We start from the raw sequence: 14,827 nt of genomic DNA, 5'->3' as shown, positions 1-14,827 counted from the left end.
TTTTCTGGATGCTCCAAACAATCGGAAAGGGGATTCATCAGAGAAAATGACTTTACCCCAGTCCTCAGCAGTCCAATCCCTGTACCTTTTGCAGAATATCAGTCTGTCCCTGATGTTTTTCTTGGAGAAAAGTGGCTTCTTTTCTTCCCTTCTTGACACCAGGCCATCCTCCAAAAGTCTTCGCCTCACTGTGCGTGCAGATGCACTCACACCTGCCTGCTGCCATTCCTGAGCAAGCTCTGTACTGGTGGTGCCCCAATCCCGCAGCTGAATCAACTTTAGGAGATGGTCCTGGCGCTTGCTGGACTTTCTTGGGCGCCCTGAAGCCTTCTTCACAACAATTGAACCACTTTCCTTGAAGTTCTTGATGATCCGATAAATGGTTGATTAGGAGAAATCTTATCTTACTGAAATCTTACTTGCCTGTGAAGCCCTTTTTGTGCAAAGTAATGATGACGGCACGTGTTTCCTTGCAGGTAACCATGATTGACAGAGGAAGAACAATGATTCCAAGCACCACCCTCCTTTTGAAGCTTCCAGTCTGTTATTCGAACTCAATCAGCATGACAGAGTGATCTCCAGCCTTGTCCTCGTCAACACTCACACCTGTGTTAACGAGAGAATCACTGACATGATGTCAGCTGGTCCTTTTGTGGCAGGGCTGAAATACAGTGAAAATGTTTTTGGGGGATTCAGTTCATTTGCATGGCAAAGATGGACTTTGCAATTAATTGCAATTCATCTGGTCACTCTTCATAACATTCTGGAGTATATGCAAATTGCTATCATACAAACTGAGGCAGCAGACGTTGTGAAAATGTATATTTGTGTCATTCTCAAAACCTTTGGCCACGACTGTAGAGAGCAGGATCAGAACTCGGTGGCCATCGCTGCCTGGAGCAGGGTTCCATGGGAATAATTATTTTAGGAAAGTGGGACAGTTTGGGTTAGCAAGGGTTAACTGCAGTCCATTGGCTGTGAGGAATCAGGGGTTAACTGCGGTCCATTGGCTGTGAGGAAGCAGGGGTTAACTGCTGTCCATCGGCTGTGAGGAATCAGGGGTTAACTGCTGTCCATTGGTTGTGAGGAAGCAGGGGTTAACTGCTGTCCATCGGTTGTGAGGAAGCAGGGGTTAACTGCTGTCCATCGGCTGTGAGGAAGCAGGGGTTAACTGCTGTCCATTGGTTGTGAGGAAGCAGGGGGTAACTGCTGTCCATTGGTTGTGAGGAAGCAGGGGTTAACTGCTGTCCATTGGTTGTGAGGAAGCAGGGGTTAACTGCTGTCCATTGGTTGTGAGGAAGCAGGGGTTAACTGCTGTCCATTGGTTGTGAGGAAGCAGGGGTTAACTGCTGTCCATTGGTTGTGAGGAAGCAGGGGTTAACTGCTGTCCATCAGCTGTGAGGAAGCAGGGGTTAACTGTTGTCCATTGGTTGTGAGGAAGCAGGGATTAACTGCTGTCCATTGGTTGTGAGGAAGCAGGGGTTAACTGCTGTCTGTCGGCTGTGAGGAAGCAGGGGATAACTGCTGTCCATTGGTTGTGAGGAAGCAGGGGTTAACTGCTGTCCATCGGCTGTGAGGAAGCAGGGGTTAACTGCTGTCCATTGGTTGTGAGGAAGCAGGGGTTAACTGCTGTCCATCGGCTGTGAGGAAGCAGGGGATAACTGCTGTCCATTGGTTGTGAGGAAGCAGGGTCTAACTGCTGTCCATCGGCTGTGAGGAAGCAGGGGTTAACTGCTGTCCATCGGCTGTGAGGAATGGATACCTTAGTGTGGCTTAACGCTGCTGTTAGAAAAAGTATGTGTTTAATAAGATTGACTAGATTACAGTCAGACTGCAGAATCACATGACCTACAATCTTGCATCTCAAATAACTACTCATTATGTGATTAAGATTAGCGATTGCCCTGCTCTATCTGATCCCTGCCCTGCTCTATCTGATCCCTAAACTGAGATTGTATTTGGAAAGATTGAAGGATGTACTTCAGCTGTGTACATACATGAAAAAAATTATATCTCCAGGTTAAGGTACAGGGTAGACCTTAGTTATGCTGAAAATACATAGGAAGTCCACTGTTAGTAAGGAATAGGTCTCTTGCACAATATGAAAGCAAAGGTCTGTTTGTGAAATTATGCTCAGTGGCTGTAAACTAATGTTGTCAGATCTGCACGGGCATGTAGATGCTTGCTCTCCTACAGTTCCCTCTCCTTGGCTCTTAGTCAACATCAGGGCAGGCAGTCCTGATAGCTGATAAAGTGCTGAACCTAGTGGTTGTCTATAATAGTACAATAGTAACCTATTGTAACACACTGTCTGTACTTGTCTCTAGTAGAAACCTATTGTAACACACTGTCTGTACTTGTCTCTAGTAGAAACCTATTGTAACACACTGTCTGTACTTGTCTCTAGTAGTAACCTATTGTAACACACTGTCTGTACTTGTCTCTAGTAGTAACCTATTGTAACACACTGTCTGTACTTGTCTCTAGTAGAAACCTATTGTAACACACTGTCTGTACTTGTCTCTAGTAGAAACCTATTGTAACACACTGTCTGTACTTGTCTCTAGTAGAAACCTATTGTAACACACTGTCTGTACTTGTCTCTAGTAGAAACCTATTGTAACACACTGTCTGTACTTGTCTTTAGTAGTAACCTATTGTAACACACTGTCTGTACTTGTCTCTAGTAGAAACCTATTGTAACACACTGTCTGTACTTGTCTCTAGTAGTAACCTATTGTAACACACTGTCTGTACTTGTCTCTAGTAGTAACCTATTGTAACACACTGTCTGTACTTGTCTCTAGTAGTAACCTATTGTAACACACTGTCTGTACTTGTCTCTAGTAGTAACCTATTGTAACACACTGTCTGTACTTGTCTCTAGTAGTAACCTATTGTAACACACTGTCTGTACTTGTCTCTAGTAGAAACCTACAGTAATGGACAAAGTATAATGTGTACTTCTGGAGTTTTAAACTCCCAAGTCCCTGTCTGTCTGTCTGTCTGTGCCCTTGTCTAACTGTCTGTCCATCTCTCCTCTCTCTGTCTTTTTCTCCACAGCTGGATGGACGTCAGGACGGCCCTGGGGAATCCAGGGAGAAGGTGCTGGAGTTTGGTTTTGACTACTGCTACTGGTCTGTTGCCCCAGAGGAACCACACTACGCCTCACAGGAAGAGGTAAGAAGTCCTGAGACCTGAACTTCGACTGTAGTTCTGTGTTTGTCTAACAGAGTAGGTCCTGCCAAACCTGGGCCGTTCTGTATACCAACACTTCAAACCCCCGCACCGCTAGAGATTCCACATCGGCTACAATTGTTTAGTTAGGTGTTTTAGTGTCATGTTTTGTGCCTTCTGCGTGAAGGCAGCACCAGTCATGTGCGTGTCATGCAGCCTGGGGATGTTGGGTAAGGTGTGCAATCACAACCACTGGGCCATGTTCAATAGGGCATGCAAACAAAAACGAAAATTAGGGTTTCTATTTGTACAAATCCAGGTAGTCACTCCCTATTTTATTTCCTTTGGTGCCTAATGAACATGAAGGAAGAGCCCAGGGGAATTATCACTGTCCTGTCGTTTCTCTTATCGCTCCTCAGAACACAGACTAGTGGACATCGTTTCTCTTATCGCTCCACGGCAGGAAAATGTACTGCAACATTGTGTCATGTTAGTTAGGGTTCCATTTATAGAACTCAAACTTGATGAATGCTGCATTGTCTTGTAGCTCTGATTCCCGGCTGATTTAATTACAAACCAACATTTCATCAAGGACAAGCTATGCAAGCAGTGTACCAACATGGGGAAGCCTTCGCCCACCCTGGCCTGGTCTAGATGTCCCACTGCGTTGTTCTGGTCTTTGTCTGTGGAGACTGTGAAGACTTTCTGCTTCTCAATTCAATTCAAGGGGCTTTATTGTCATGGGAAACATATGTTAACATTGCCAAAGCAAGTGAAGTTAACAGTAAACATTACACTCACAGAAGTTCCAAAATAATAATGATATTTCAAATGTCACATTATGTCTATATACAATGTTGTAACAATGTGCAAATAGTTAAAGTACAAATGGGAAAATAAATAAACATAAATACGGGTTGTATTTACAATGGTGTTTGTTCTTCACTGGCTGCCTTTTTCTTGTGGCAACAGGTCACAAATCTGCTGCTGTGATGGTATTTCACCCAGTAGATATGGGAGTTTATCAAAATTGGGTTTGTTTTCTAATTCTTTGTGGATCTGTGTCTCCCCACTCTCTCTCTCTCTCTCTCTCTCTCTCTCTCAGTCTGTCTGTCTGTCTGTCTGTCTGTCTGTCTGTCTGTCTGTCTGTCTGTCTGTCTGTCTGTCTGTCTGTCTGTCTGTCTGTCTGTCTGTCTGTCTGTCTGTCTGTCTGTCTGTCTGTCTGTCTGTCTGTCTGTCTGTCTGTCTGTCTGTCTGTCTGTCTGTCTGTCTGTCTGTCTGTCTGTCTGTCTGTCTGTCTGTCTGTCTGTCTGTCTGTCTGTCTGTCTGTCTGTCTGTCTGTCTGTCTGTCTGTCTGTCTGTCTCTCTCTCTCTCTCTCTCTCTCTCTCTCTCTCTCTCTCTCTCTCTCTGTCTCTCTCTCTGTCTCTCTCGCTGTCTCTGTCTCTCTCTCTATTAAATTCAATTTAAATTCCCTCCCACCCTCTATCGCTCTCACTGTCACTCTCTTTCCTCTCTCTCCCTCTATTTTCTCTAACGACCCATTCTCTCCATCTGAGTTGTCGGGGCGGCCCCACCACTACATTCCTCTGGTGACTCGTGGTGGGCGAGGATGAGGGCAAACATGGGGATGTGTTTTGTCTTTAATTCCATATGGGGCACGGTCACTGGATCACAGGCTGACCTCTGAGGCCTGTGAGTGTGTGTTTTCTCTTTAATTCCGTGGAGCACGGTCACTGGATCACAGGCTGACCTCTGAGCCCTGTGTCCCTGACACTGTCAGTGGCACCAGAGCCGACATTTATCAGTCACACGTCACAAATAGTTGCTAGGTCTACCCTTCTCTCTAGCGTCTGTCCTGAAGAATGTATCATATATTTACATTGCTGTATGTTGACAAATAAACTGCTTGTGTTAGGTGACTTAAGCCTAACACTATGGAATGGTCTCAACGCCAGATAACAGATAGTCTGTGTTGTTTGTGCACTTTCACAAACCTTTATTGCCTTAGCAGTTTATACTTTCCCAAGAATTTCACACGCAGACGTAATTATTGAAAAATAATCGTTTTGTTTTCTTTCTTTATCAGTACCTTTCATGTAATAGACCTGCTCATCCTTTCTACAGTCGTTAATTGCATTAAAAAGTGTCACTATTTTAGATAAGTGTTGGGTTTTAAGTGTAGTGTTTTTCTCAGGCACTATGTCAGTGTGCTGTAGTGTAGTTTTGTGCTGTAGTGTAGTATTGTGCTGTAGTGTAGTGTTGTGCTGTAGTGTAGTGTTGTGCTGTAGTGTAGTGTTGTGCTGTAGTGTTGTGCTGTAGTGTAGTGTTGTGCTGTAGTGTAGTTTTGTGCTGTAGTGTAGTGTTGTGCTGTGCTGTAGTGTAGTGTTGTGTATCCAGGGTATCCTGGCTTCACTTCCTGTGGAGTCCTGTGGGACTGAGTCAATCTGAGACCCATGGTGAAGGGAGGTAGAGAGGGAGAGTGAGTGAGTGAGTGATTGAAAAAAAAGTGAGTGAGTGAGTGAGTGAGTGTGAGAGAGAGAGAGAGAGAGAGAGAGAGAGAGAGAGAGAGAGAGAGAGAGAGAGAGAGAGAGAGAGAGAGAGAGAGAGAGAGAGAGAGAACACCCTAAGCTTCAGGCTGACGTCATTCTGTAACAAAACCCAGCATTGTGCTCCAGATTCAGATCCTGTCCATTGACGTCTTTGGGCTGAAATCTAACTGTGAAAAATTACTTATTGGAGCGGCTGTGAGTTTGGCAGATGAGAAATGGGGGGGCTGCAGCGGTTCTGTCGACCCCTGCCCATTCCCCTCCTCCACCTCTGAAATTCACTGTTTGTCTCTCTCTCTCTCTCTCTCTCTCTCTCTCTCTCTCTCTCTCTCTCTCTCTCTCTCTCTCTCTCTCTCTCTCTCTTTCAATTCAATTCAATTTCAATTGAATGGCTTTATTGGCATGGGAAACATATGTTAACATTGCTAATGCAAGTGAAGTTGATAATAAACAAAAGTGAAATAAACAATAAAAATGAACAGTAAACATTACACTCACAGAAGTTCCAAAAGAATCAAGACATATGACATATAATGTCATATTATGTGCAAATAGTACAAAATGGTGTTTGTTCTTCACTGATTGCCCTTTTTTTGTGGCAACAGGTCACATATCTTGCTGCTGTGATGGCACACTGTGGTATTTCACCCAGTAGATATAGGAGTTTATCAAAATTGGGTTTGTTTTCGAATTCTTTGTGGATCTGTGTAATCTGAGGGAAATATGTTTCTCTAATATGGTCATACATTTGGCAGGAGGTTAGGAAGTGCAGCTCAGTTTCCACCTCATTTTGTGGGCAGTGTGCACATAGCTTGTCTTCTCTCGAGAGCCAGGTCTGCCTATGGTGACTTTTCTCAATAGCAAGGCTATGCTTACTGAGTCTGTACATAGCCTTGATTTTGTATATATTTTTTTCAAGATTTTCAAATTCTCTCCCTCCCTCCCATGTGTAGGCAGGCATGAATAATGTTCAGAAGCCTGTATATCTGTGTAGCGCTCAGTGTCTCCTCCCTCCCTCCCTCCCTTTTTCTCTCACTCATATCTCAGAAAGTTAAGATATACATATCTATACATCTCATGACATGCTGTATGTATGTTTTCCTCTAATACTGAATCTGCTCAGGATCCCGCTGCGGTTTTTGTGTGTGTTGTGTGTGTGTAACCTAGTTGGAAAGATGTGGGATTGTGTGTGTGTAATTTACTTGGAAAGATGTGGGATTGTGTGTGTAACCTAGTTGGAAAGATGTGGGATTGTGTGTGTGTGTAACCTAGTTGGAAAGATGTGGGATTGTATGTGTGATCTAGTTGGAAAGATGTGGGATTGTGTGTGTGATCTAGTTGGAAAGATGTGGGATTGTGTGTGTGTGTAACCTAGTTGGAAAGATGTGGGATTGTGTGTGTGTAATTTACTTGGAAAGATGTGGGATTGTGTGTGTGTAACCTAGTTGGAAAGATGTGGGATTGTGTGTGTGTAATTTACTTGGAAAGATGTGGGATTGTGTGTGGGTAATCTAGTTGGAAAAATGGGGGATTGTGTGTGTGTAATTTACTTGGAAAGATGTGGGATTGTGTGTGTGTAATTTACTTGGAAAGATGTGGGATTGTGTGTGTGTAATTTACTTGGAAAGATGTGGGATTGTGTGTGTGTAATTTACTTGGAAAGATGTGGGATTGTGTGTGTGTAATTTACTTGGAAAGATGTGGGATTGTGTGTGTGTAATTTACTTGGAAAGATGTGGGATTGTGTGTGTGTAATTTACTTGGAAAGATGTGGGTTTGTGTGTGGGTAATCTAGTTGGAAAGATGTGGGATTGTGTGTGGGTAATCTAGTTGGAAAGATGTGGGTAATCTAGTTGGAAAGATGTGGGACTGAAACAGACTGACAGTTTTAATGCAGCTGTCCTGTTGGAGAGAATCCTAGGCCTGTACTCAGAGTAGGAGTGTCGATTATAGGAAGATATTTGTCTTGGCCACTAAGACCCTCACCAACTTGTACAGATGCATCATTGAGAGCATCCTGTCTGGCTGTATCACCGTCTGGTACGGCAACCACAGCGCTCTCCAGAGGATATTCCAGTAAGCCCAACGCACCATCGGGGGAACACTGCCCTCCAAGACATCTACAGCACCCAGTGTCACAGGAAGGCCAATAAGATCATCAAGGACCTCAGCCACCCGAGCCACGGACTGTTCACCTTTCTACCATCCAGAAGGAGAGGTCAGTACAGGTGCATCAAAGCTGGGACCGAGAGACTGAAAAACAGCTTCTATCTCCAGGCCATCAGACTGTTAAACAGTCAACACTAGCCATCCTCCGCTCAGTACACTGCCCTGAACCTAAGTCCCTGTCACTAGCTGTCATACCACCCGGTACTCTACCCTGCACCTTAGAGACTGCTGCCCTAAGTATATAGACATTGAACACTGGTCACTTTAATAATGTTTACATTCTGTTTTACCTACTTTATATATACAGTCAGTGCATTCGAAAAGTATATAGACCCTTTGGCTTTTTCAAAAAAGAAATACGTTACAGCCTTATTATTAAATTGATTAAATCATTTTTTTCCCCTAATCAATCTACACACAATACCACCCCATCATGACAAATCGAAAACAGATTTTAAGAAATGTTTGCAAATTGAGCTCAGGTCTATCTTGTTTCCATTGATAATCCATGAAATGTTCCTAGAACTTGATTGGAGTCCACCTGTGGTCAATTCAATGGATTGGACATGATTTGGAAAGGCACACCCCTGTCTATTTAAGGTCCCACAGTTAACAGTGCATTTTTTATAGATTTGCTAATAAAAAAATAAAAAAAACTATTTTTGCTTTGTCATTATGGGGAATTGTGTGTAGATTGATGTCACACCCTGACCATAGAGATCCTTATTATTCTCTATGTTTGGTTAGGTCAGGGTGTGACTCGGGTGGGAAAATCTATGTTTTCTGTTTCTTTGTTTTTGGGCCGAGTGTGGTTCTCAATCAGAGGCAGCTGTCTATCGTTGTCTCTGATTGGGAATCATACTTAGGCAGCCTGTTTTCTTCCTGTGTTTGTGGGAGGTTGTTTTCTGGTTAGCATCTGTTGCCTGACAGAACTGAACGTTTTAGTTTTTTTTGCCTTTTGTTATTTTGTTTGAGTGTGTTGTGATAATAAAGAATCATGAGCACTTACCACGCTGCGCTTTGGTCCACTTCTCCTTCTAACAACGAACGTTACAGAACCTCCCACCAAAAACGGACCAAGCAGCGTGGCCAGGATAGTTGGACATGGGAGGAGATCCTGGACGGCAAAGGGCCCTGGACGCGGGTTGGGGAATATCGCCGTCCATGGGAGGAGATAGAGGCAGCAAAGGAGGAACGGTGACGCTACGAGGAACTAGCACGGCAACAACGGAAGCCCGAGAGGCAGCCCCAAAAATGTTTTTTTTTTTGGGGGGGGGGCACACGGGGAGATTGGCGAGTCAGGGTTGAGACCTGAGCCACCTCCCCGTGCTTACCGTGGGGAGCGTGTGACCAGTCAGGCACAGTGTTATGCGGTGATGCGCACTGTATCTCCAGTGCGCATTCATAGCCCGGTGCGGTCTGTGCCTGCGCCCCGCATTTGCCGTGCTAGAGTGGGCATTCAGCCAGGACGAATTGTGCCGGCTCAGTGCTCCTGGTCTCCAGTACGCCTCCTCGGTCCAGGATATCCTACGCCAGCTCTACGTCCTGTGTCGCCAGTGCGCCTTCACAGCCCAGTTAGTCCTGTGCCAGCGCCCCGCACTTGCCGGGCTAAAGTGAGCATCCAGCCAGGACGGGTTGTGCCAGCCCTACGCTCCAGACCTCCAGTGCGCCTCCACGGCCCAGTATATCCTGTGCCAGCTCCGCGCACCTGGTCTCCAATGCGTCTCTCCAACCTGGTACGCCCTGTGCCTGCTCCACGCACCCGGCCTCCAGTGCATCTCCTCAGTCCGGTGAGACCTGTTCCGGCTCCACGTATGAAGCCTCCAGTGATGATCCATGGCCCAGAGCCTCCAGTGATGATCCATGGCACGAAGCCTCCAGTGATAATTAATGGCCCGGAGCCTCCAGTGATGATCCATGGCACGAAGCCTCCAGTGATGATCCATGGCCCGGAGCCTCCAGTGATGATCCATGGCACGAAGCCTCCAGTGATGATCCATGGCCCGGAGCCTGTAGTGATGATCCATGGCACGAAGCCTCTAGTGATAATCCATGGCCCGGAGCCTCCAGTGATGATCCATGGCACGAAGCCTCCAGTGATGATCCATGGCCCGGAGCCTGTAGTGATGATCCATGGCACGAAGCCTCTAGTGATAATCCATGGCCCGGAGCCTCCAGCGATAATCCATGGCACGAAGCCTCCAGCGACGATCCATGGCGCGGAGCCTGCAGCGACGATCCCTGGTCCGGAGCCTCCGGTGACGGTCCCCGGTCCGGAGCCTCCGGTGACGGTCGGTGGTCCGGAGCCTCCGGCGACGATCTACGGTCCGGTTCCACGAAAGTGGGGGGAGCCCCAAGCGGAGGGGGATCTGCGTCCCGCACCGGAGCCTCCACCAAGAGGAGATGCCCACCCGGACCCTCCCCTATAGGTTCAGGTTATCGGCTGGACTCCGCACCTTTGGGGAGGGGGGTACTGTCACGCCCTGACCATAGAGATCCTTATTATTCTCTATGTTTGGTTAGGTCAGGGTGTGACTCAGGTGGGAAAGTCTATGTTTTCTGTTTCTTTGTTTTTGGGCCGAGTGTGGTTCCCAATCAGGGGAAGCTGTCTATCGTTGTCTCTGATTGGGAATCATACTTAGACAGCCTGTTTTCTTCCTGTGTTTGTGGGAGGTTGTTTTCTGGTTAGCCTCTGTTGCCTGACAGAACTGTACGTTTTCATTTTTTCGCCTTTTGTTATTTTGTTTGAGTGTGTTGTGATATTAAAGAATCAGGAGCACTTACCACGCTGCGCTTTGGTCCACTTCTCCTTCTAACAACGAACATTACAATTGATGAGGGAAAAAATCAATTTAATCAATTTTTGAATAGGGCTGTAATGTAACACAACGTGGAAAAAGTCAAGGGGTCAGAATAATATCTGAATGCACTGTATTCTAGTCATGACTCATCCTATATCACTACTGCTGTACACACCTTTTCTATTCATATACTGTCCATACTGTCTATACACACCATTATATACACTGAGTAACCCAAACATTAGGAGCACCTTCTTAATATTGAGTTGCACCCCCTGCCCCTTTTGCCCTCAGAACAACCTAAATTCGTCGGGGCATGGACTCTACAAGGTGTCAAAAGCGTTCCGCAGGGATGTTGGCCCATGTTGACTCCAATGCTTCCCACAGTTGTGTCAAGTTGGCTGGATGTCCTTTGGGTGGTGGACCATTCTTGATATACACGGGAAACTGTTGAGAGTGAAAAACGCAGCAGCGTTGCAGTTCTTCACACAAACAAGTGCGCCTGGCACTTACAATCATACCCTGTTCAAAGACACTTAAATATTTTGTCTTGCCCATTCACCCTCTGACTGGAACACAGGGACTCCTGAGTGGCATAGCAGTCTAAGGCACTGCATCTCAGTGCAAGAGGTGTCACTATAGTACTTGGTTCGACTCCAGGCTGTATCACATCCGGCTGTGATTGGGAGTCCCATAGGGCGCCGCACAATTGGCCCAGAGTCGTCTGGGTTTGGCCGGAGTAGGCCGTCATTGTAAATAAGAATTTGTTCTTAACTGACTTGCCCAGTTAAATAAAGGTTAAAAAACATACACAATCCATGTCTCAATTGTCTCAAGGCTTAAAAATCCTTCTTCAACCTGTCTCCTCCACTTCATCTACACTGATTGAAGTGGATTTAACAAGTGACATCAATAAGGGATCATAGTTTTCACCTGGATTCACCTGGTCAGTATATGTCATGGTAAGAGCAGGTGTCCTTTAATGTCTTCTACACTCAATGTATATTTGTATTCTGGACTCTGGTCCGGAAGCTAATTTCCAGCAGTTCTATCCATTTTGCATGGGGTTTTGTACTGTGTATTTAAATACTGTATTTCAAATATACACTACATGCCCAAAGTATGTGGAAACCCCGGGATTCGGCTATTTCAGACACACCCATTGCTGGGGTGTATAAAATCAAGCACACAGCCATGCAATCTCCATAGACAAACATTGGGAGTAGAATGGCCTTACTGAAGAGCTCAGTGACTTTCAATGTGGCACCGTCATAGGATGACACCTTTCCAACAAGTCAGTTCGCCAAATTTCTGCCCTCCTAGAGCTGCCCCGGTCAACTGTGCTGTTATTGTGAAGTGGAAACATTTAGGAACAATGGCTCAGACGTGAAGTGGTAGGCCACACAAACTCACAGAACGGGACCGCCGAGTGCTGAAACGTGTAGCGCATAAAACTTGTTTGTCCTCGGTTACAACACTCACTACTGAGTTTCAAACTGCCTCTTGAAGCAACGTCAGCACAAGAACTGTTCGCCGGGAGCTTCATGAAATTTCCATGACCGTCAGCCACACACAAGCCTAAGATCACCATGCGCCAGGGCTGGGCAAACTTTTTGGCTCGAGGACCGCATTGGGATTTTGAAATTCAACGGAGGGACTCATTTTTTGGGGAACAATTGTTTGTTAAAATCATTTTGTGGGGGCCTCCCTAGTGGCGCAGTGGTCTAAGGTACTGCATCGCAGTGCTTGAGGCGTCACTACAGACACGTGTTCAATCCCAGGCTGTGTTACAGCTGGCCATGACTGGGAGATCGGCCCAGCGTTGTCCGGGTTAGGGGAGGGTCTGGCCGGCAGGGATGTCCCATCGCGCACTAGCGTCTCCTGTGGCAGGCCGGGCTTAGTGCTACCGGGATAAGTTGGCATTGTGTCAAGAAGCAGTGCGGCTTGGCTGGGTCGTGTTTTGGAGGACGCACGGCTTCTTGACACAATGCCAACTTATCCCGGTAGCACTAAGCCCGGCCCTCACCCCTCCTGAGTCCGTACGGGAGTTGCAGTGATGGGACAAGACTGTAACTACCAATTGGATACCACGAAGTTGCGGAGGAAAAAGGGCAATAAAAAAAAATATATATTAGTATTTTTTTACCCCTGTCTCACGGGCTGGATTGAAGTGCTCGGCAGGGCCGTACTTTGCCCCTCTTGCCATGCACAATGCCAAGCGTCGGCTGGCGTGGTGTAAACCTCGCCGCCATTGGACTCTGGAGCAGTGGAAATGGGTTCTCAGGAGGGATGAATCACACTTCACCATCTGGCTGTTCGACGGATGCTACCTGCCCAAATGCATAGTGCTAACTGTAAAGTTTGGTGGATGAGCAATAATGACATAGGGAAGTCTTAATGCTACCACATACAATGAAATTGGTTCTCTAGATTGGTGTGGAAGAACTTGACTGGCCTGCACAGAGCCCTGACCTCAACCCCATCGAACACCTTTAGGATGAATTGGAACACCGACTGCGAGCCAGGCCTAATCGCCCAACATCAGTGCCTTGACCTCACTAATGCTCTTGTGGCTGAATGGAAGCAAGTCCCTGCAGCAATGTTCCAACATCTAGTGGAAAGCCTTCCCAGAAGAGTGGAGGCTGTTATAACAGAAAAGGGTGGACCATATTAATCCACATGATTTTAGAATGAGATGTTCAATGAGCAGGTGTCCACATACTTTTGCCATTTTGGCCATGTAGTGTAGCTCATTGTAATATTTTTACTACTTTACATTGCATTTTAGTTTCACTGTTTATACACACTGCATATTTATTTATAAACGGGATTATTAACATAGACACATGTATGTGGACTTGTTTGACATTTTACTGCATTGTTAGGAGCTAGTTACATAAGCAGTTTTCTGAACCCGCTATAACATCTGAAACTTAACTGTATTCACAACCAATAAACAAACAGATTTTTACTTTACTTTTCCTAAATGCAGCTTTACCCAACCAATGCCCACTGTTAGCCCAAGGACCCCATGCTATATGAGATAGTGTGTAGTAGTAGGGAAGTGCACGTAAGGGGCTGTTTTTCGGCTTTGGTGGTTTCTTAGAAGAACACTCGTCTTGGCTGGCCTTCAACTGACGTCATAACACACACACACAAAATAAGGAGTTTTCCAGTCCAGGGGCTTGTGTAGAGTTGAGCAGGCCTCATGAAAACAGACCCAGCCACTGAGGTCAGACAACCACTGCCATGGATTAGTAAACTGAGAACCATTACAGCTGCCTGCCTGCCTGCCTCCTTCTCCCCATCGCTCTCTCTCTCCCTCCATCTCTCTCTATCTCTCTCCCTCTTCTTCCTATCGCTCTCTCCCTCCATCTCTCTCTTTCTCTCTCCCTCTTCTTCCTATCTCTCTATCCCTCCATCTCTCTCTTTCTCTCTCCCTCTTCTTCCTATCGCTCTCTCCCTCTTCTTCCTATCGCTCTCTCCCTCCATCTCTCTCTTTCTCTCTCCCTCTTCTTCCTATCTCTCTATCCCTCCATCTCTCTCTTTCTCTCTCCCTCTTCTTCCTATCGCTCTCTCCCTCCATCTCTCTCTTTCTCTCTCCCTCTTCTTCCTATCGCTCTCTCCCTCCATCTCTCTATTTCTCTATCCCTCTTCTTCCTATCGCTCTCTTTCTCCTTCTCCCTTTTAGTTTTTCCTCTCCATTGACAGGCTCCAGGCTTACAATCTAAAGAGTATCCCAGTTCCAAAACAAGCTCTTATAACCAGCAGTTATCCAGAGAGAGAGAGATGAATTACTTAATTAATTCATCCTGCGTTGGCTCACTCCACAGCTGACCTCTGCTTGGACTGACCCACTTCTGGAGTGGACACTATTCCACCCCCCCCCCCACACACACACACACCAACTGGACCTCCTTCTTCATCCTCCTCCTTTCTCCTCCTTCTTCCTCCCCCTTCCTCCTCCTTCCTTGTCCTTCTTCGGGATTCCTCATCTTTTCTCGTCCTTCTTCGTGTTTCCTCCCCCTCCCGCTTTCTCGTCTTTCCATGTTCTTCTTCCCCTTCCCCCTTCCCTCTCCTTCCTAACCCTTCCTTCTCCTTAGTCTTTCTTCCTGCCCCTTCCTCCACCTTCC

General features: G+C 46.2%; 1 protein-coding gene across 1 annotated transcript in view; it reads left to right on the top strand.

Annotated features, from left to right (window-relative positions):
• LOC106611278 (stAR-related lipid transfer protein 9) overlaps window positions 1–14,827 on the top strand; it is a 66,483-nt gene that overhangs the window by 15,050 nt on the left and 36,606 nt on the right. Inside the window, exon 3 of the mRNA XM_014211316.2 lies at window positions 3,064–3,180. Within this exon, the coding sequence (XP_014066791.1) occupies window positions 3,064–3,180 (117 nt within the window). The remainder of the gene's footprint in view (window positions 1–3,063; window positions 3,181–14,827) is intronic.

The sequence above is a fragment of the Salmo salar genome, chromosome ssa09, assembly GCF_905237065.1.
Source record: "Salmo salar chromosome ssa09, Ssal_v3.1, whole genome shotgun sequence".
NCBI classification, from domain to species: domain Eukaryota; kingdom Metazoa; phylum Chordata; class Actinopteri; order Salmoniformes; family Salmonidae; genus Salmo; species Salmo salar.
Note: the sequence above shows the minus strand (reverse complement) of the source record. Positions and strands in the feature narration are given on the sequence as shown.